Source organism: Natator depressus, chromosome 16, assembly GCF_965152275.1.
Source record: "Natator depressus isolate rNatDep1 chromosome 16, rNatDep2.hap1, whole genome shotgun sequence".
In the NCBI taxonomy this organism is placed as follows: domain Eukaryota; kingdom Metazoa; phylum Chordata; order Testudines; family Cheloniidae; genus Natator; species Natator depressus.
The window spans coordinates 24,899,355-24,923,502 of NC_134249.1; the positions used below are offsets into that span (position 1 = coordinate 24,899,355).

At 38.1% G+C, this 24,148-nt stretch overlaps 1 protein-coding gene across 1 annotated transcript in view; it reads right to left on the reverse strand.

Moving 5' to 3' along the window:
* The window catches only part of MAPKAP1 (MAPK associated protein 1), a 160,021-nt gene that overhangs the window by 62,687 nt on the left and 73,186 nt on the right, over window positions 1-24,148 (reverse strand). Inside the window, exons 5-7 of the mRNA XM_074973648.1 lie at window positions 23,352-23,524; window positions 15,780-15,956; window positions 3,891-4,000 (exon numbers count right to left, since the gene is read on the reverse strand). Coding sequence (XP_074829749.1) covers window positions 3,891-4,000; window positions 15,780-15,956; window positions 23,352-23,524 — 460 coding nt within the window. The remainder of the gene's footprint in view (window positions 1-3,890; window positions 4,001-15,779; window positions 15,957-23,351; window positions 23,525-24,148) is intronic.

A 24,148-nucleotide genomic window follows, 5' to 3' on the forward strand; every position in this document is an offset into this window, starting at 1 on the left:
TGCTGGTTTCTAAACTGGACAGGTGGCTGTTCTGATCTCTAAATTCTTTGGCGTTTTCCCTCTATGCTTAAATGAAAAATATTAAGGAAAATCCTAATGGGTGCTTTGTAATTCTTCAAAAACACAACTTTCTCTAACAGGAAGGCCCAGAACAGCCTAATGTGATGAAATGAAAGAGTGGCATACTGAGATGTGAAAGATACAGTTGAAGCCCTAAATCCGTATTACATGGGCTGTGTGTGTGTCAAAACAGGCCTGAGTTTTTGTTGTTTACTATTAAAATTGTCAATACCTTCATTTAGTCAGACAAAAGTGTGCATTTGGATTAGATTGCAACATCTTTGGGTTGGGGGTAGTCCTTTGTTTTGTCAAATGCTTAGCACATTGGGTGCTATAAAATAAATAATCAGAAGTGAAAAAACAGGTTGTTTTTTCTTCTTTTAAAATAAACCCATACACTGAGTCAATGTATGCATTTTTACTAATTTTACTGTGGTTAGGAGCTATCCCTTTCTCTGAAAAGACTGCACACAGCTTTTATTTCTTTTACTAAAAGCACATTTTTATAAAGAACTTTAGAAAGGCCACCACCTAGTCACCATACTCTGTCTTCTCATGCAAGTATTTTCATAACAGCTACATTTTGATGAATGACAGATTTTTGAAAGATCTATTCCAATATAATTAAAATGTTTTTCCATTTCTTTCAGATTATTTTCCATGAAATAAAGGTCATTACCCACATATATATCCATTTATTGACCCATGTTTTCCTACACTAAAATATCTCTCAATTAAATTGGAGGCCAAAGTCTTATTCAGCTTTAGTCTCATTAGCAAATGTAATTTGAAATAAATGTGTTCATAACATTTTTATAGATGTGATTCATCTAACATATACTTCTGTGTTAATATCAGTGCATATATTAAAAGAGAACTTTCATAAAGCTGAAATCTGAGCTACCATTTGTCACTACAAACTCTATCTGTCATTATCAACCTCATGCTTCATGAGGTTGGTAAAGGTTGGTAGTGACAAGGCTGGTAATGGTATTTTTAAACAAAAGTCAAAAATGGAGCAGCTCAGAAGGTCATTGATTCACAGAGGTGACCTAGGCAGAGAGATTTTCATGAACTAATGCATTAAACCCTTACCACCCACCTGCACATTACAGATTAATAACTACAGCTAGCAAAATCCAGGAATATTTGTACTAAATGGCTAATGAAAGTATTCATCAAATTACCAAGAGAAACCAAAAAATCACAGAAAACTAATTCAGGGACTGTACTTAACTCTGCTGTCATTGGAATGTCCACTTCTTGGTCACATTACAACCGTTCAACAATCTCTCCCACACCTGAAACATGCCACCAAATTTTCCACCTTTTCACAAATGCAGGATGATTTGAAATGTCATGCAAGTCAGTAATAAGATGGAAAGTTACAGAGAAACTTTTTATAAGGAACTTAAAAATGAGTTAAGCCTTAGCACTAAATCGATAAGCTGAGTACACTGTCCTGTGAAGACTGCACTGTAGATCTGTATGCAAACAGAAAAAGAAAATTCTCCAGGAGTTCCAGTTTTATGAAATAATTGCAATACTATAAATCAAAGTTTTAGATAAATTTTCATGGCAATATTTTAAAAAGTAAAAATCTTTTTAAAATAAGGGATGAAATTGAAAGGAGCTGTTTGTTGAACCAGAGGGGATATTCTTTTCCTAAATTAAATTCTATCACCAACTTTTACTGAAAACTGAGACATCACAATCTAGTCTTTAAGAATGAACTCTGTATTATGGTGATTTTAGATACATGATGACATGTTAAAAATATATCAAAATAATTTTGCTTATTTGTGGAGCTCAAACACTATACGAGAGAGAATGCGGATCTGCTTCATGAAGTTTACAATCTTAGGCTCTGATTCTGGAAATACTTATGCACGTGTATTGATGTCAATGGAACTATTTATGTGATTAAAATTTAGCATGTACATAAGTATTTCCAGAATCAGGGCCTATTTGAGACAGGACAGCTGACAAACATACATACTGGATGATGAAGTGTGCCAGTCACATGGATAAAAGTTATATTTATTAAAAAAATGCACACAAACTATTTCATATGTACTTCCCAAGCCTCAGAAATTTAAATACACTTTTAATATACTTATTTCAGAACAGTATATTATTTTGCAATATATACAACTAAGTAGGTATAAGGTTTACAACAGTTTATGTGCAGGGATATCATGACAACAGAATCAAAGTCTTAGAGGAAGGAAAAAACTCCCTTTCTACCACTACTGAACATAAGTAGCAGAATTAAAGAAAAAACAGATTTCAAACAGAAAAAAGAGCAGCATTTAATACACACGGTAGGGCAGCAACTTAAAAATTAAGCTAGCCATCCTCCCATCAGGAGAGAAATTTGACCCCCAGGAAATACATAAAAGTCACCCAAAAAGTGAACAAAAGAGATGTTTGAAAAAAAACCAGAACACCATTCATCGCAGCTAACGACTTGTTCATTATGAGTGATGATGGATAAAGACTTCTCACGCTGAGATGAAATCAAGATTTATATGCATTGTTTCCTCTCCCAACTTGTGGGAAGATCATCATCATTTAATTCTATCTCTGCGGCCAGTGATGGGCATCCAGAGAGCTGGTTATCAAACGGCGCAGTCAGCTGGCAAAAGCAGAAACGTGCAGTTGGCACATCTGGACCAAGCCGCCACAGCTGAGGGTGAACAATGACTCCTGGCAAGCGGCCAAATTGCTTGCAGAAGCTAGCAGGTCTCATCTACAACAGCCCCTACCAGCATCTCTCTCTCTCTCTCTTTTTACGAGAATCAGATTTTCAATTGCTCTCCTCTGCCATTTTTTACAGCTCTTATCGTTCCCTTGGAATATGGCCTTGAGACAGCTCATCCGTGTCCTTCACTGTGTTATCTCTTCTAACTTTTATTAAAACTTCAGCTTTCATCTGAAGATAGCTAATTAAATCCATGACAGATTATATACGCATTTAAAAGAACTGCACCGAACTACTTTTTCTAAACAGAAAAGGGTTTATTTTATTATCATATACTTAAAACTAAGGGTTATATAAGGAGGTTTCATTCATTTACAAAGACAAGATACTTATCTCTACCTAGTATACAGATAGGTTTATATTAAAGTTCTCTGTGGCGCAACAAGACTCAGTGCGATTTCTCACAATAATTATTTCTTGCTGGACAGATTTCTCAGCCTTGTACTTTTAAAATATCTCTACTAATATGTATGTGAATGTATATTGATAATCATGAAAAGCAGTGCTTTGCAATACAGTGAGTATTACATATTTTCTACTGTTTTAATGTCAATATGTCTAAGCTATTTGTAAGGGCAACAATATTTTGATAGTATTGCAGGAAGTCAGTTATTCTGTTATTTCTACCCAGGTTATAATCTGCTGTATTTTTTAGAATTTGTTTCAAAAATCACATTAAATACCTGGTTCTGACATAAATGAAAAGTATATAAACTCTAACAAGCAAAGGCATGATCATGTTTCCAGTTCATTTCAGGCTATCAGTGACTAGTGTTTAATGCAAGTGGCTTTGTCCTAACAAACATACATTACTGATACTGACTCTATGGCTTTGCAGGAAACATCATACAATTCTCCCACTGTCAGTGTTTTTCAGTAGTATCTGAAAAGCTTTCTTTCTGTACCACCTGTGAACAGAGCAGCTTTGGAGCTGTGCTGAAAATCACAATACCTAACTAAACAAAAATTAGCATTTTGCATGACAGTCACAAGAAATAGATTTAAGGGGGGAAAAAGTTACTTATGGCAAAACATCTCTTTACAGAGAGAAAAATAGGTATCCCACCTGAACACCTCTGTGATCCCTTCCTCCGCTTTAAGGCCTTTTGTAAGATATCCTTCATGGTGACCTTCATACTGTCCACCTGAATAAGTGAGAATCCATGAGCAGCATTTCTGCAAGACACACGCACACACCTTATTACAAAACATAAGACAGTTTATTGCAATCCTCACTGACGTAAGTGTAGTGAGCAAAAGATCTACTGGGTATACCAATTAACTAAACAAAGATTAACACTTGTGACACGATGAGAGGATTTAAGCAAGGTATGATGAGCAAGTTGGGGACAACAAAGGAGAAAAGTGACAAAGCTCAGGATATGCTGCAAGGGTTTTCCTAATTTATCATCTTCATTTCAGATCACTTTGTGTTTGTCCTTAAAAAAGGAAAATGAGCAAACATACAAGGAGAATTCCTTTATTTCTCATTATTAGTAAAGTGTGCTAGGTGCTTCGCAGAATACACAAGAAGAACTGGCCCCTACCCCAAACAGCTTGCAATCTCACTTTCATACATGATGCAATCAAGATGCAACAGAATAGTAAGGAGGGAAAAACTAGGGCACAGCATTATATTCAGTAAAATGAATGGCTTTGCTGAGCATTGTGGCATAAATCTGGAAGAGAGATGTTAATGAAAACAGGTTAGTTGGTCTGGCCCCCAGCTCAGGAAGGCATTTTGTGCAGGGACGAAGTCTGGTAATTGGCCTCGAGATGGTCTTAGGAGAAATGGACAAATGGGGTACTGAGAGTGCTATCACTGGTGAAGTGGAGAAGATGATGATGTAATAAGAGAGGTGCCTGGCTGATCAGTCAGTACATTTTGCCCATTGGACCTTGCAGTCAACCTCTGTTCATGTCAGCAGATGTCACTGAAGGAAATTTCAGAGATGTTAGGCACACAAAGGGAAAGGGCTGCACTGTGAGGAAGAAACTATTTCACAAGGCAATTTAGACAGGAGGAGGAGGAGCTCTCTCTCTCTCCTGATTAAAATATTGAAGTAGCCACAGAGAAACAAAATTCTAGATGAACAGCACAGCTGGAATATTTTAAAACTAACTGGCAGTCAACAACAATCCACTCAATACACTTACATCATTATAAACAGGACCAAAACTGAATGTTATGGGATGACCCTAACTCTGGGAAGAAGTTTAGTTCAGATTACTGTATCAGACCTATCCCTGGAAAATATCCTAGAAGGATCACTGACAACTTGAATTTGTCACATGTTATTTCTCAACTGCAACCATCAGCTGCACTATTAGTGCCATCAAGAACGGTGTGAGCATGCACAAGTTTGTAATGAGACAGGTTCCTCAATTTTGGAATCCACATATACTGGTCTTACAATAAAACATAACACGTGGCCAACCACTATCTCCTTTCCCACCTGACCCTACAAGCATGGGCTGGAGGTAGGGAAATATAGCCCTTACATAGAAATTAACATATCAGATTAGATCAGCAGGCCATCTAGACCAGTACCAGATACGGCAGAGGAGGAGCAAGAAACCCTACAGTGGATAATTATGGGATAACCTACCAATTCAGGGGAAGTTCTTCCTAAATCAAGGCAGTTATTGGATGGCTTATGCACTGAAGCATGTGGGTTTATATCCATTATACATTAGATAAAATTTAAAAATTGCTTCTGTGAATGTTCTCATTATCCATATAAAATGTCTAAGTCTCTTTTGAATCCTACGAGGCTCTTGGCCTCAGTGAAGCCCTGTGGCAGTGAGTTTCAGAATTGTGTGTTATGTAAAACTATTTCCTTTTAATTGCCTCCCAATTTCATTTTCCCTTCCCCTTGTTCTAGTGTTATGAGACAGTGTAAACAGGAGAATTACACTTACCTTCTCTGTACCATTCATTATTTTATAGAACTATCCTCTCTAAACTAAACATTCCTATCTTTTCAATCTATCCTCTTTTCATGCCTCTTCGAGTTTGTTTGTTACCCTTCTATATGTGCTGTATATTTTTGAGATGGAGTGATCAGAACTGAACACAGTGCTCAAAATGAGGGAGTACGACCGATTTCTGTAATGACATCATAAAATTTTCCGTCTTAAAGCAGCCAGACATATTGTGTGCTTTTTTGATTGCTGCCACACACTGAGCAGAGGTTTTCACTAAATTCAGAACCCTGCAATGCACATGACTAGTTCAAACTATCCCTTTCAATGCACATTACAGTTGTCCACACTAAATTTTACCTGCCATCATGCAGCCCATTCATCTAGTTCTGTTAAATCCCTTGAGTTCCTTACATTTTTCTCTAGTCTTGACTTATCTACAGAGGAAAGCTTTGTGGTTTTTCTGGTTAAAAGCTGGCCTATGGAAGCAGTGTATGTGCCAAAACACTACAGTTCTAGTAATGGAAACTCTTTTTTTCCTTTACATTTCTAAGTTATCTGACGTGTGCTACTGATGTGTCGCAGGAGGAGTCTGGAGAGCATTTTAAAGCATCAAGGCTGATGAACACCCAACACTAACTAATATGGTCAAACAGGAACATGACCAGCCTTGTGGACTTAAAAAATTATTTCAAATGTGTTTTCTCATAAGCAAACTAAGGCCTTCAACCTAAACTAAGAATAAGTCAAGCTGCCTGCTGGGAGTGAAGCAAACAATGGCAACTGAGCACTGATGACCTAATTTGGGTTTGCTAATACTAAGACATCTCTGGAACTCCCCTAAATGGAAAACAGATTTTTAATTCTGGTCACTTCAGCCGTTAAAAAGGAAAAGCTGTTGTTGATCCTGCTAGTGTTTCAGTCCATTTTGACTTGGTCAAGCCTTTCCTATTGAGCAGCTGGCCTGAGAACTGTCACACTAATTTTACTGAACATTCTATTACTAAATCATGGCTGAACCACAGCCATTCTTTGCCTCAGAAGCTGGATCCCATCCCAGAACAATCTTTAAAAGTTTATTTTACTGATCAAAGCAAAAAAAGAGAAACCTCTATGTTTTACTATATTTAGTGAGCTATTCAGTAAGTGAGACCTTGGCAAGAGAAATGAAATGTAAAGTGCACCCCACATTCGTAAACTTTTGGATATTTGCTATGGAATAATGCCAAAGGTGTTTGAAATGCCATTCTTGCTTTGTTTTAGTTAAATAAAAGAAGAACATTGCTCTTCTCTGACAATACAGAGCAGAATCTCAGTACCACATGGTAATACACAGTAAAACCACTATTCTGCAATGAGAGTAGATCTGGGCACAGAACAATGAGATTCTGCTGTCATCTCGGGGCAAGGCCAGTGTGTGACGCCATGTTTCCCATGCACCAATGGGAGAGAGCAGCATGACACCTCCTGCCCTTTCCCCTGGCACTCTGTAATGCTATGGAACTATGCTATCACTTACACTTGGCTGGTGGTGCTGGGGCTCATCCCTATCGCCAGCACTCAGTAGCCTGCAAACTTTGCCAATCCATATTGACCTTCCCTTTCATTAGTGCAGAGTAGTGAGGTGCTACTGTGGTGGAAAATGCATTTCAAGGGTTACTTGCCAGGTTCTCAGTCATTTCCTATATTGGTACCATACATCAAGTGTCCTCATTACAAGTTATACCTTATCCAGCATACGTTTAAGTAGGTTTTCAAATTACACACATTTTAACCTAGCCCACTGTTGTGTGATACCATTATTTTAAGCCAATGGATTTATCTTTAGCTGCTAGAAAACATCGGACTGACAAAGAGAGACTATTCTATCAATTAAAAGTACCTTTAGAAAAAAGAGAATCAAAGAAATTCCTTAGCCTGTATTTTTCTGTCATTTTACGAAAACATACCTGGGTGACAAGGTTAAATCAAGCAAAGGAAATCCCTGGCACTTATCATCCACAAGCATTACTGATAAATTGTGCAGTGGAGGAATAAAGGATTACCTTCTGTATTTTTTCATTACACTTTTCTTTTGTTACAGAATACATAAATCCATTGTGGCACAATGTAATATGTATCATCGTGCTACACCTGTGGACGTTTCATAACGGCTGCCATGTCTGTGCAGTCAGGAATGATAAGTGAACCACCCGTGAATGTTAATGATAGTGATCATTCTGAGGTAACTTGGCTTTCCATCTTCCTTTACAGCCTTAGCGCTGAAGCCAGGGTGGCAAGGTTCAGGAGAGGAAAATGAAAACAAGAGAAAAGGCAAAAGCTTCAAAGCTTGGAATGTTGATTTTTGGGGGAAGAAGTGGGGGATTTGTACAGTATCTTAGTCTTGGGCTCAGTTTAGATAAATAAATTAACAGTTAAAAAAAGAGAGGAAAGGCTTCTGTCATCAACATTAAGCACAAACTTTTTCATGCACTGTCTGTGCTTTTCTCTCATGTGGAAACAACTTTTGTTCTATTCTGAGGTGGAATCTATAGCACTTACAAGCTTTCTGCAGAAAATCACTGACATGGTTGAAAATGACTGGTGATGACTAATAATGTTTTCCATCTGAAGAGTGTGAAATTAAAGTTGATGCTAAAAATCCCAGTTGATGCACTGTCCTTAACTTAAGATGGGTAATTTTTAGATAGGGTGCTCAATAATGTGAATCATGACGACTGTGTCAGCCCACATTTTTAGCTCTGTCTCTGAAATGCCTTGCATTTGTGGCTCTAAAGTAAGCCTCATATTACTTTTGTGTGCTTTTAGGTTTGATTGCCATACTGTGATAATACTTTAAGTTAACCTTTATATATTTGCATTTTATATACATGATAAAATACGTTTTGTAAGTTATATGTACAGGTATGAAAACAGAGGATAGGACTATTGGGGGGAAGTTTCCAAAACCTCTGAATTGCATTCGTAAGTGTACCACAAGGAAGACGTCATATGATTTCATTGTTTCCAATCTGAATCTCTCAGGTATAAAGCTAGTGTAACTTTGGGAGGAAAAATCCATAATGATCAAAGCAATTTGAACAAAACAGGAACATAAAGCGTGCTCCAGGCTAGAGGCCTTGTATGCCAAATTTCATCTAGGAGCCAAATGGCAGCAGAATCACCAACTCCTGAACAATGCCATTAGTCACAGAGTGTCAAGCTGTGACAATAAAATTTTCAGGAAGAAGAAAATCCTTATGGGTAGTATCAGAATTACTTTAAATAACTTTGGCTCATTTGAAGTAAGTCTTTCAGGTATTACTTCATCAGCTAACAAAGTTCACATTTACATGAATGCAGTGCTTTGTTTGATTCAACCTGACAAATTCAAATTGACATCAAAGCTGATTGTTTGAGAATGCAGTGTTTGACATTGGACAAAGTACCCCTTTCCATAACAGACATTTTCCAAAAACATAACTCGCTAGACTAATGGGCAGTTAGAAGCCACTTTTCCTTGTGTAACTTTGCCAGCGTCCTTGGAACTTGCCAAATTCGGTCATGCCTGCTTAGCTTGCTCAACTGATTGTGCCAGAAAAGAAAATAAGACACAGATGTATTTGAGCTCTTTCAGATGCCAGTAAGAGAGACAGCTAATGGCTTCATTTCGACCCTCCCCTACCAGCTGGGCACAGGTGGGGGCATAATGAGGTCCCTCTCCCTAATCAAACTCAATTATTTACTACTCTATATAACCACAAAGACATTTACATTCAGCTAAGAACATAAAACACACCATGGGCTACTTCCAACCACTGCCACTGGGTATTTATAACAAACTCAAGTGGCTAAGAGTTTGCCTTGGCAAGGAGTTTAAGGGTATAAAGTTCTGCAAACTGTTTCTGCTCAAATATGTCCTGCTGAAATGGGGTCCCAGGCGAGGTTCCATAATTGTCAGTTCAGTGAACTGCATAATAACTGAGAATGTATTCAACATACAATATGGGCAAGATCTTGAAATCAAATGCCACGTTTCATCATGAAGCTTCTCAGAAGCATCAAGTTTTTTCACCAGTAAGTGATACAGTATTAATAAACATTACAAGTCACTAGCCTGACATAGTAGCAACTGAGAATACTTTAAGGTGAGAAGAGAGAGACAAAACAAAAAAAGAATATAATTATATGCATTACAACAATAGTAAAGGAAAAGAAGATGTAGAATCTTAAACTAAATCCCTTTAAAAAATAGGAAGTATAAGCAATTTTACAAATCATTACCACACACACACCAAAAATACAAAATTAACTATCATAAAAATAATCTTTGCACCTTTTGTGTACAGAAATATTACTCGATTATAGTCAAATTTTGATAATCTTTTCCATCTTAAATTAGATTTCTCTAGGGTAATTTGTCAACCAAATTCTTGTCCAACTGAGTAACACCCAGACATTTACTTATTGGAAAAGTTGTTAGCAAAGACTGATAGCAATTACTGATTTTGTTTTATTTCCTGTTAGTCCAGAAGCCACTGTCTCTATTAAAGTTACCTTTCTGTGTAAAACAAGTTCCTAAGCCATCAAGAGACACTAACAGTTCACTGGCAGATTCTGGTAACATGGAAGGGTTGGCAATTAAGGATGGTTTTGATTTAATAAAAAGGTCTCTTTAGTAACTACTGGCCAGCCATATATATATATATATATATTCAATAACTCTCCCAGTCTTTAAAACTCTCTGCAGTTCATTTATTTTACAGTTACGAGTATTTGTAATGGTCAGAAAAGAACTTTTCTTATTATTTATAGGTCGATCCCCAACCCCAGTCAGTAGTGGGTACAGATTTCTAGAGAGTTCAGGTTTGTTTTTTTTTGTTTTTTTAATTAATCCATAGGAAGCTGGCAATATCTACATTTCTAGAGTTTTCTTGTTCAAATGAAGACCCAATGCTAGGATGTATTAGAGTATCTCCTAACTGCTACTGCTTTCAATTGATTGGCTTCATTATGCCACATAAAATTTGGAGCAGCTGGTCCACCTTGCTTAATTGGTCTACCTAATATCCTAGGAAAAACATTACTTTTGAGTGTGGTTAGTCCCCCTGAGCAAGCAGTGTTTATTATTATTGGATCTGAGTGTGTCCCCAAGATCTGTACACGGAGCTCAACCTTTGTATGCTGATCTCCCCCTCTCCCTCCGGGGGCCGGGTGGGGATAAAAGGCAGCTGCCTGCACCGCACTTTCCCCTGCTCTCAGGGCCCTGTGGCATTCAAAAGCCATGCAGACAAGTGGCCTGAGTTAGCAAATCCGTCCTGAGTTGAGATGGGGAGGATGCTCATGGTCCTCCAAGCTACCACCTTTTCTGCAGAGCCCACTCTGGGGTAGGAATTTTCCTGAAGAGGGGTCCCTAGGACAGCCATGGTTAGAGGCCACCTACTAGCAGGAGTGGGGGTGCCAGGGGCACAGAGCTACTGTTGAGACAGAGGCATCCAGGGACCCTGCAGCTTGGGGCAGGCCCCAACATTCATTTTGCAGTGGGGAAGGGTGTCAGGTACACCCCATCCCCATTAGAAAAGTTAGGGAGCAGGGAGTGGGCAAAAATCACAAATCAAAAAAATATACATTTTATTTTATTTTTAATTTACACGTTGCTAATTATTTACCTTCTTCCCATTTTATAGTCTTTAATTACTAGCAGATTTTTTTTGTATTTGTTTCTTTAATTTCCAAATTGTTAGTAAAATCTGAAATTCTATATAGATTTAGTTTACTAATAAGTTTCACATTTAAAATGCTCATCTGTACTGAAAGAGACAAGTCCAGGGCCCACAATAACATCCCTACTGTGAGAACAATAAATCTCAAACAGAGCTGATAAATGAATGGCCTGTGTATATTTGCAACCCCCAGCACCTTCCAATACATTGAAGTTCCACAAGTCATTTGAAACCATTTCACCAGGCTATACTCCTTCCTCAGAGAGTACAGTTCTAAGTCAGTGGGCTATGTGGTCTTAAATCACCTAGGTGCTTTTAAAAACCCCACCCTCAGGTGCTTAAATATGGATTTAGGAGCCTACCTTTAGGTGTCTATTTTTGAAAATTTTGGTCTATGGGTTTAAAAGACTTCTCAATAACTTTGTTAATGTACTGAAAGCTTAGATAACATTTCACTGTTAACACCGAAGCAATTTTGTTTTGGAATGATGATGACTTTTTTGATGCTTAGATAAATTTTAATAAAAATTAAAATTTTAGCCCTTGATCCTGAAAACACTTAAGCACATGAGTAGTCCAACTGAAATAAAGTTACATTCCTTCTTAAGTGTTTGCAGCAGATCAGGATTTTAATTGAATGTTTTGTTTTTTGCCTGTAGCAGTTTTGTAAAATTCAAATAAGATACCCTCCCTGTAGTTGCATTTAAAAAACAATAATTTAATTAGAACTTTTAATCTAAAGTTGCAATAGTACATAATTTCAAATTAGTTTTACAAAGTCTCAACATGACTGAAATAATAAGTTTAAAAAAATCAAGTGATTTAAATTATTTTAGATTAAAGTTTAATTTATTCAGCCATTGATTTAAATCGCCTTGATTTAAAATCGCTCTATCATGCTGGGGAGGAACTCCACGAGGGGCTCCTCTGGGATAGTTCCTCCCCCTTAGCACCCTCCTGTGGGTTTTACTGCAAGATGATCCAGCCCATTATTATTGGTTATGTACTGGCAACGTGCTTATTAAACGAGCAGTTACAAATCTGATGTGGTTTAAACATGATTGTAGTTCTTTACTGAATTTTAAAGACATCAAATTTAATGAATTTTACATTTTAAAACCTGTGCTTACTATATATTTCTGCAGGTACAAAACTTATTCTGGCTCCATTTCAAGAGACAGATATTGTAGAGTGCAAATGCACATATTTGCTTTATCTGACCTTTTAAATCTTAAAGGAGGCAATGAGTGACTTCCATCTTTTATTTCTTATTTGCTTATTTCTGTCATTTTAAACAGACAAAACTGTTATTCTCTCCAGACAGTAACCATTGCCAAAAAAGAAATTAAGTAAGATTTACAAATTCTAAATTATGCAGACTGCATATATTCCATTTCTATGGACAATGACAATCTGGACAATGAAAATGGTTGTAATTACCACAGAATGAAAAGAAACAACACAGTTGCTTCTCTAAGACTCAAGCTAATGAACAGTCCACTAATTTACACCCACATCAGCTCTGGCTTTTCTTTCACTGTACTCTAGTACTCTCACACTTCAGGTGCTGGAATACTACAGCACTTCAAAGCAATGCACATTTAACAGATGAGATTTTTGAAAGTTCACTTAAGATTTTATTTGTTCAAAGGGACACTATCAACTTCAAAAGTCACATCTGAAGCTAAAAAGTTTGTACCTACTTTTATAACAAGTGACACCTCACCCCCAACAGTAGAAGAAAATATTTGTTAATGTTTTTCATTTTATTTCTTTAGGCATTTGACAACACTTTGTCAACAGCTAATATCTCTGTTCTGTTGATTAGCCAGTTGCACTTCCTGTGCACTTCCATACAACTGCATTGACAGGAGCTAACAAATATGCTCTCCCAAACAACTTGCAAGAGAGTGTTTAATCAGTAACAGCAGCAGCAGAGCTGAAATCGAAGAGGTAGTATGCATGTGCACCCACAGAGAGGAAGGGAGGATTATTATGTACATGTTTGGTATTGTTGCTTTTGAGCCTGCTGAAAAGACCATCTCAACATCAGCAACGGAGCCAAAAAAAGGTATAAAATTTTTGTTTAAAGTATGTTCTGAAAAAAAAAATTCAGGACATGCTATTTAAAGGATGCTTTGTCAAAAAATTAAATCAAATATTTAAGATGACCATATCCTTTCAAACGTACTCCAGCACTGTATGCAAGTGTTTGGAAGCTGAAACAAAGAGGAAATGAAGCGATCTTTCACATCTTATTACAAGGTCCATTTTTGTTTTGGCCTATTTCTTGTTTTGCACAGCTCCACATCACACAAATGAGCCATGCAAAAGAATTCTCTCTTTGCTGTGGACTTAGCAGAATGCTTAGCCTCTAGTGAGTGGATGGCTGCGACACACTGGATATTTTATGTGAAAGCTAGAGCCTCTCCCTCACAGGCGAGACACCCTGCCCACAGCTCTGGAGTGGAGAGTTACCCTATCACTTTAGAAGAATAAACTTGACTTCTTTCATTCTATTCATGGATACTTGCCTGAACTAGTCAATAAGGCTATAAACCTCTCTTTCAAATCCCTCCCAGACCTCTGATGCAATGCCTACAAGAAATCAGCCAACCACTGAAAATTAGGTCAAGTGTACAATTAAAAAACCAACTATACTTATGTGACTCAGAACCTTCAAGCAGGGTGCATGGTTAGACTGCGTAGTCATGTGATCTTATTACTGTTACCCTCTTTCTATCTCCCCTGGTTCCTCCTACTGTTTGGCATCCTCACTTGTCACGCCTTGCCTTGTATTAGATTGCAAGCTCTTTGAGCCAGGAACCATTCCTTCCTATATGTTTGTATGGTGCCCAACGTGATAAGCACTTGTCCTGAGTGGGATCTCTATGTACTATTGCACTACAAATTGCTTTGGATTACTTTGTCCCTCCTCTTGGCCTTTCAGGGGCCACATTTACCTTTCAGAATGCTATTCTTTTATGAAAGTCACTTTGGCATTGGGAAGATGACAAGGAAGCAAGAAAATCCTCTGCTCTCCACTGTTCTATACTACTATACAATATGATCAACACTTAGACGTCTCCCTTAGAGGCAGCTGTTGAATCACTACAGCCTCTCAATGATACGGCTAACATACTACTCTGCTGTAGTAATTGGACATACAGGTAACAAACAAGGTTTGACTATGAGCCCAGGGGAGCCCACCTCTCCCACCAAAGCAAAGTACCAGGGAGGGCAAACTGAGCGGTCTCTCAATGGACATCACAGCTGCATGCAGCCTAAAGAAAAAGTCTGGGCAGAATGAGGGACTTTGGCTCCACTGGAGGAGTCAATATTAGGTTAATGCATGGGATTTCTGAGAAAGCTCTTTGGGGTAGGAATCTTCATACCTGTCAGCAAGGCACAGAGCACACAGTTGGGATTATACCAAAAAGTAATCATAAATACATAATACATCTTATTTGCATTTGGGATAACACATAACTGGAAGCATCTGTATGGTTGTGAATATGGGTCAAACATCAATATTTTACGGAATAAAGCACTTCCAATATTAAGGAAAAATCTTTTATCACTTTCTTGTTGAAGGACCCAAACATCCGCAAACAAAATTTGTGTCTAGTTTATGCATGGCTTATGATACTAATTGATGCTGTAATGACTGACCTGCATTTTACACCAAACATACAACAGCTACAATGCACAGTGTTGAACAGTGTTAAGTTATTTCTTTTTGTACTGAGTAAAAATTCCACGCATAACAGAGCTGGAAATAATTGTATCATTTAGGTGCTAGGCCAAAGTTGAAGTGCCTCAAGAAGCTTGGTTCTCTTACAACTACTGTATGCATGAGAGTGTATTATTTAATTTGCAATTCAAAACATATTACATTTTCAGTTATAAAATAAATTACTTTTCGCAAAGGAGTGGTGTGCACAGACTGAACTGAATATTATAAACTCAAAAATGTGAAAATCCCCCAATATTTATTAGTAGCAGAGGCATAAAAGAGTCCAACACCTCATATGTGATTCATACTGAGTAGCTTATTTTTCTCTGCAGTTTTAGAACCAGAAGGATATTGTCTTTTGGATTTTAGCCATTATGAGAAAAGGGAAAACTGAAGGCCTGAACTGCATTTCTTTTTTGCATGACCTGTACAGGATTGTGTATTCTACTTATGAAGATTCTCAAATACACCTGAAATCTGAGTTTTGCAAAGTTCAAATGCTTAAGAGCAGAGGAGAGCGGAAAAGAAAAGTGTTTCCTAGACTCTATGCTCAGATGTTAAGATAATTTAGAAAGCTGTTGTCAATACTCACATTCGAACAAAGAGTGACTGTTTAGCTGCCAGCCCTGGAGAAGAGTACTTTTCAACCAATGCTAGAGTGCTGAAGCCAAATTTATGAATGGGTTCATTGGAATCCAAGGGTGGAAAGTCCGTGTCAACCTCACCATCGTCCTCAGCAATATGGAGACAATAGGCATTGACATTGTCACTGAAACAAACAAAGAGCAAGTTTATTTCGGGAAGCTACATAGCCAACTAAATTCTATGGTCCAGTGTCAATTGCTGAATGCTGTTTGGAATAAGCCAGCAGACTTCTGTGGTGTAGAAATCAAACCACTTTAAATATCAAAAAGAAAAGGAGTACTTGTGGCACTGAGAGACTAACAAATTTATTTGAGCATAAGCTTTCGTGAGCTACAGGCCCAACAAAGAAAATAACAGAACGCCACTAGCCATCTCCTTCAGCTCCCAACTAAAACCTCTCCAATGCAACATCAAGGATCTACCTATCCTGAAGGACGACCCATCACTCTCACAGATCTTGGGAGACAGGCCAGTCCTTGCTTACAGACAGCCCCCCAACCTGAAGCAAATACTCACCAGCAACCACACAACAGAACCACTAACCCAGGAACCTATCCTTGCAACAAAGCCCGTTGCCAACTGTGTCCACATATCTTTTCAGGGGACACCATCATAGGGCGTAATCACATCAGCCACACTATCAGAGGCTCGTTCACCTGCACATCTACCAACGTGATATGTGCCAGCAACGCCCCTCTGCCATGTACACTGGTCAAACTGGACAGTCTCTACGTAAAAGAATAAATGGACACAAATCAGACGTCAAGAATTATAACATTCAAAAACCAGTTGGAGAACACTTCAATCTCTCTGGTCACTCGATTACAGACCTAAAAGTGGCAATTCTTCAACAAAAAAACTTCAAAAACAGACTCCAACGAGAGACTGCTGAATGGAATTAATTTGCAAACTGGATACAATTAACTTAGGCTTGAATAGAGACTGGGAGTGGATGGGTCATTACACAAAGTAAAACTATTTCCCCATGTTTATCCCCACCCCCCACTGTTCCTCAGATGTTCTTGTCAACTGCTGGAAATGGCCCACCTTGATTATCACTACAAAAGGTTCCCCCCCTCGCTCTCCTGCTGGTAACAGCTCACCTTAAGTGATCACTCTGGTTACAGTGTATATGGTAACACCCATTGTTTCATGTTCTCTATGTATATAAATCTCCCCATTGTATTTTCCACTGAATGCATCCGATGAAGTGAGCTGTAGCTCACGAAAGCTCATGCTCAAATAAATTGGTTACTCTCTAAGGTGCCACAAGTACTCCTTTTCTTTTTACTATTTACAATATTTATACACAGCTTCAAGCCTCAAAACCTTTAGTTAGCATAATCATGTGATAAAGCAGTAATAAAAAAAATCCAAATAAGGCAGAACAGCCTCACATTAACTCATTTGTATGCAAAATAATGACAGACCAGCAATTAAAATAGTCCTAAATCTGTAGAAGTTATACGACTTGACAAGGGGAGGGGGGGGCGGGGGGCAAGAGAGCACTAAACCAGTTTCTTTCCACAGGCTAGAATCACAGAGATCTAGCTCTATATACACAAAACATAATAATATTGGCTCATTATCACATTTATCATATTAAAATTTAAACACTAACACTTATATTGTTCAGCTCTAAATTTTTAATTTTTTTACTGCAAGTCTTCCAGCATTCAGTCTTGTTCTAGAGGCATGAAGTATAGCCTCAGTGTTCACATGGCAGTATGTTTCTAAACTCTTCAGTTTAAATTTGGAGTTTTAATTGCATGATTGATGCTTAAATTAATTAATTGCAAAGTATATGCTAATTGTTTAATTGGTCGCTTGATCTATATAGATCATTTTTTGAATTAAATGAGTTGATTTACAAAGTTTATTGATTGGATGTGACAATGAGTTATTTCGCTGACTACCTGATTTGCAATTTTCTCAATTAATTCACAAACCTTTGGTTGCAACTGTGCTTATGGAGAGCGCTTACTCCAGGTGATCTATATGCATACTGTCATGTCTAAGATATTTATTATAGAAAATAGTAATAATGACACATTAATATTAATGTAAAACTGTAAATTTGCTGAATGGATGGCTAACAATCTAGCAATGTTTGTCACTATAAATTTTGTAAATTCTGTAATGTTGTAAAAAAAATTTATGAGCCTCTCAACTGTTATGAAGAACTTATACATTGTTGTAGAACTAATTTTAAACTTCTTCAGGAACACAGCAGTAAACTTTAGGAAAACTGATCAAAGGTAGGACTGGCAACAAAATTTAGAAATGTACAGGACTATCTATCTAGACAGAAAAGATGCACTTCAGTCTGTATTTCTATTAACACACTATAGTGTAGCTCTGCATACTCACTGTCCTCCTTTTAATAAAGCTAATAAAAAATCAGCCCCTCCCCACCCCTCATTCCATGACACATTCCAGTGTGAAAGCCCACCTGGCACTAATCTTCTGAGCCATTCCTGTCTCTGCCCTTAGACTGCTAGCCCTTCTGAGGCAGGAACTATTTGCTTGGCACAACTCCCCTAATGTACGTACGTTTATGGCTCTGTATAAATAACATTAAAATGTCTGTTTTGTACTTGCCACATGTGCATAATTCCCATTAAAGCTAGGGGGAGATACAGGCATGCATCAGAACACCACACTCAGTATGGTCTGAGAGAGATCCCAAAGTGCCAAAAACGTAATTATCAATGCTGAAATGCTGTTCTCAATCCATACGTGTCCTACTCTACTGCAAGTACATGACATCTGTCACATGCCATAAACTGACCGTGCTTCAGATGTCCCCAAATAGCAAACAAAGATTTTTGAGGAATAATATAGGCTCAGACACAACTCTGAAATCTTCTTATTTTCATAAGCTAAGTCAGAATCTCATTAGTTGTACACATTTGCGTTTGTTCTAAAAAAAAAAAAAAAAAGGAAATCTATCTTATTGTCAGTGAAAAAGGATAAGCAAAATATAAATGAAATTATAGCGCTGGAGGTTACTTTGGAGCAAATATTTTATCACACACATATTAAGTTGCAGAAAAATTTAGTCTACTGCACCACGTGTATACACACTCGCTATTGCTTCAGAGCTAATACACGGTGTTCCTGATGAGCCGGTATTAACACATGATATTAGCATAAAATAGATTAGGTTCTAACAATTATTAGTGAAGCTGTATATTATATTTTGTAAGTACACTGCTGTGGGTAACCTATGGAAAAAACATGTCTAGTTGGTACAAATTTTACACATTTTTAATCCAGCATGTAAATTCATGTACACGGGGATAAGATTAAACCCCAAATTTCAGCTAAATGTATCTGAAAAGGTTGAAGGTCCTGAAAATCTGAGTTTATTGTAGACAGAATGAAGAATTAACTGCAGTGAGTACCAAATTATAGGCTTTTAAAAATCTAAAATAAATAAATCTGTGGTTCTGAAATTTTTTGTACCCCCGTTATTTCCACATGCTTTTTGAAGACAGAATCAGCAGAGCACATCTATCAATGGTTAGCAACAGAATGGTCCAGTGGGTTATGATTCTGAAGTTCATATATAAGAGGCCAGGGACAGGGTTGCTAACACTGTCAAGTCTTTTTCATATCAAGAGACACTGAACAGAGACAAAACTACCAAATGGCAGGCCAAACTGGATACAAGCACATCCTCAGATCTGTCAACTACAGCTCACTTATTGTGGATTATTAGGTCTACATTTTAGGATAAAGAAACTGACAGCAAAATATTGCTTTCCTGAAGGTGGGGGCTGCAGTTTCACAATTAATAGGTTTGCATGCTCTTCATTCTTCTACCCTAGTTTGATTAGCAGGTATGCCTATTTTCTGTATTTTTATACCAGATTACAAATTGGTATAACCCACACAACTTTTAATGCTTTCTTCAAATTGATACTCACTCTCTTCCCTTTATCTGTAAAATGACTAGCTCCAGAGCAAACAAAATGAAACAGAGAATATCCACGCTGCAAAAATACTGTTTCATTGTTTCCTCACTGGTCTGTCTGTAACCAATGACTGCCTTGTAGGGGCAGAAACTGTCTTTTTTTCCTGTGCGCCTGGCACAACGGGGTCTTGGTCCATGACTAGACTCATAAGTGCTGCGATAATATAAGTGACAATAAAATAAATGATAATAATATCTACAAAACCTTAGTTCTATGCATTCCCTTATTTAGAGATGAATTCTATATAGTAACAGAGTTAAATTGACCCTTGCTGATGGACAGGCATTGAGCTGCTCTGACAAAATGAATCAAAGAAACATGAGAAAAAAGAAAAATACTTAAAAATCATATTGAAATTTTGAGACTTTGCCCTTTCCCTGAACCCCCAACTCCAGGTTCTGATATACTACATGGAGAGTGGGTTCCAATGTCCCCCAGCTTTCCCACTAAGACTATTCTCCCTGCAGTGGGATCTGGTGGCATTTGACAGCATTCCTGCCCAAGCTCATTCCTAGTCAGCGATCACACCCCAAGACAGACATGGACATTCACCTCCTCCCACTGGTCCAACAGAGTTAAAGTTTGACGACTTCCAGGACACAAGCCTTTTCCTGAGGACACTGATATATATATTTTATTTTATGGGATACTTTTTACTTGCTGACATTGGTCAATATGATGTGTAACGTGTTCTTAAAAAGTACATGTGCTGAGACTTTGATACTGGTTGCATCTCTCACATTTAAAATACAGTAATCATACACAACGATCACCTTCTTGATCAACAAATATTTTAACAAATAGAAAATGGTGATTAACATTGGCAAGTGAAATGGCAGTGTCTACAATTATTTCTACACTTCTTCACCAGTGTCAGAACACTGAAATGTTTAATACATCAAAGACCTGAATATCACATCTGTTCATTCAAAAAAGAGCTGGGAGGAACAACAGAGCCAAACCAACAACCTCCATGAAACTCTATCTGGGAGAAGGTCCACTTCTCTGTGCTGCTCTCTCTCTCTACAATACAGAAGGCAGCTAATAATCAGGGATCCAAAATAAAAGCATTGGAATGTAAATCCGAATAACCTCTCTCTCTCTCACCCCCTCTCCCACCGTCGTGTCCCTCCAATTGTGCTAGAATTGGAGGAAAGCCCAAAGAGTTCTCATCCTACCTCTGAACAAATACACAGAGGACTCATGAATACAAACCCATTCCTGAAAAATGGTAGCAAGGGCAACATTTCCAAGAAATATGCCAGGACCCAGACTTGGAACTTTGACTCACTAACAAATAAAAAGAAAAGGAGTACTTGTGGCACCTTAGAGACTAACAAATGTATAGTCTCTAAGGTGCCACAAGTCCTCCTTTTCTTTTTGTGAATACAGACTAACACGGCTGCTCCTTTGAAACCTAACAAATAAAAACATCTACTATACTCTGTTATACTACTATTGTACCAGAGGTGGTTTTGTTATAGGATGTAATTATTTCATCCTTTGTTATGCAGCAAATACTGGGAAAGTATTTTTCCAGACTTTACAGTGTCATTTTAAAATGAAAGATGTCCAGATTAAAAGCTATGAAATACCTATTTCACAGACCTTGTATGACCTAGCATTAAAACATTACCTTTACCAATAAATAAATAATACGAGAGGAAATATTTTAAGACAGCACACAATCTATTTTTCAGCCTAAAAAGTTTAGGGGCAGCCTCCCCTTCCCTTCCCGCCTCCCACGCCAAGCAAAGGGATATGCAAGGATTATAGCAAATACTGAAAAATCCATTGATAGAGTGAAGCTGTAAAGAATTTCTAAGGACAACAGTATCTGTTGATCTCTTATTGCACAGGTGACTCAGGCCAAGTTCTAGCAGTAAGTATAAGGGCCTAGTGCACAATACAGTGGTTTCTCAATTAAAGAATAAAGCATTATTCAGTTTCAAATAAAATTGGATTTTTATGATTACTTTGGCATTTTTGCCAATATATTCATCTTCATTTTAGTGGTGTCTTTGAACACTTACACAGAAGGATGGGGGCAGGGAGGGTATCTTAGAACTTAATTGCATTTAACCCCATAGTTGTCAATTCTTTATAAACACTAAAAAATGATATATTCACAAACACATTGGTCTAGAAAAGGAGTACTTGTGGCACCTTAGAGACTAACCAATTTATCTGAGCATAAGCTTTCGTGAGCTGCAGCTCACTTCATTGGATGCATACTGTGGAAAATGTATGCATCCGATGAAGTGAGCTGTAGCTCATGAAAGCTTATGCTCAAATAAATTGGTTAGTCTCTAAGGTGCCACAAGTCCTCCTTTTCTTTTTGCGAATACAGACTAACACGGCTGTTACTCTGAAACCTGACATTGGTCTAGTTTGTCTATTCAATACTAAGGACTACATTAAAAGAACATTACATTTGTAAAGTGACACATTCAAAAGATCACGTTACATGCACAAGCTTAACTCTGATCTCTTTTGCATACGGATGCAGCGTGATTTAGTAATCGTTTATATCAGGGGTGGCCAACCTGAGCCTGAGAAGGAGCCAGAATTTTCCAATGTACATTGCCAAAGAGCCACAGTAATACATCAGCAGCCCCCAATCAGCTCCCCTCCCCCACCCACCACGCCTCCCGCAAACCAGCAGCTTCGCCAATCAGTGCCTCCCCCTCCCTCCCCGCACCAACTGATCAGCTGTTTCATGGCGTGCAGGAGACTCTGGGGAGGAGTGAGGGCATGGCAGGCTCAAGGGAGGAGATGGGAAGGGGTGGAGTGGGAGCAGGGCCTGTGGCAGAGCCAGGGGTTGAGCTGTGAGCACCCCCTGGCACATTGGAAAGTTGGCGCCTGTAGCTCCGGCCCCGGTGTTGGTGCCTGTACAAGGAGCCGTATATTAACTTCTGAAGAGCCGCATGGGCTCCAGAGCCACGGGCTGGCCGCCCCTGGTTTGTATGGCAGCATACTAGATCTCAAATAGAACATTAAAACAGCATTCCAAGACACTCAGCAAGCCATTATAGTTATGCCATCCTGTTACTACTCTATAGGCAGAGTCGGGCAGGGAGCAGGGAAAGATATTCAGATATTAACCAACTCTTGCCACCACTGTCAAAATGAGAAGGCTTACAGATCATTTCTAGATTTTATTTGATGCACCTCTGTTTGATCCTTGGTCATTAAGAAGTGGTTCAAAAACTAAGTCAGACATAAAAATAAAACACCTACCAATGATGCCGACAGTGGTCCGATTTATCTTAATATTACATAAACTGTTTTAAAATTATGATTCATTTGCACCTCCCTGGATTCATATGTTTATCATTATCCAGTACCCAACAGTTTAAATGAAAGAGAAATAGATATAGATATGTGTGCATTGCTCACAAAGAAATATTGATAACTATGTAGGTGGTTCCTGTAAGACTTATTTATAAAAATATTGACATGGAAATCCATTTCATTATGCAAAAACGGTTGTAGAGGAGAAAACCAGAGATCAAGTAGTAGTAAAGAAAGAACAGTACTTTAGTTTGGGTTCCCGTCCTTCACTCGTGTATTGCCAGCATATTAGTCCAATCAGGTCATGCACCTTGGCATTTGCTATCGTCACAACTGTCATTGGCAGCAGTTTGTCTTGGCTTGTGTGCAATGGGAGGTAGACATCAATTTTTTTGGTTGCAGTTGTACCAACATGACCCTGTTGAAAAAACATTTTATTAAAATACATAAGTGACACAGTAAAACAGAGACAAAAACAAAAGCTTGTGTAGGTTAGATTCTTGTGTATGCAAATTGGTTGAAACTATATTAAAGAACAGGATTATTAGACATATAGATGAACACGATATGTTGAAGAAGAGTTAGCATGGCTTTTGTAAAGGGAAATCATGCCTCACCAATCTATCAAAATTCTTTGAGAGGGTCAACAACATGTGGACAAAGGTGATCCAGGGGATATAGTGTGCTTGGACTTTCAGAAAGCCTTTGACAAGGTCCCTTACCAAAGGCTCTTAAGCTAAGTATGCACTCATGGGATAAGAGGGAAGGTCTTCTCATAGATTAGTAACTGGCTAAAAGATAAGAAAAAAAGTGTAGGAATAAATGGTCAATTTTCACAGTGGAGGGGGTCCCCAAGGATCTGTACTGGGACCAGTGCTGTTCAACCTATTGATAATGCTCCGTAGAAAGGGGTAAATAATGAGGTGGCAAAGTTTGCAGACAATACAACCACAAAGCTGACTGGGAAGAGTTACAAAGGGGTCTCACAAAACTGGGTGACTGGTCAGCAGAATGGCAGATGAAATTCAATGTTGATAAATGC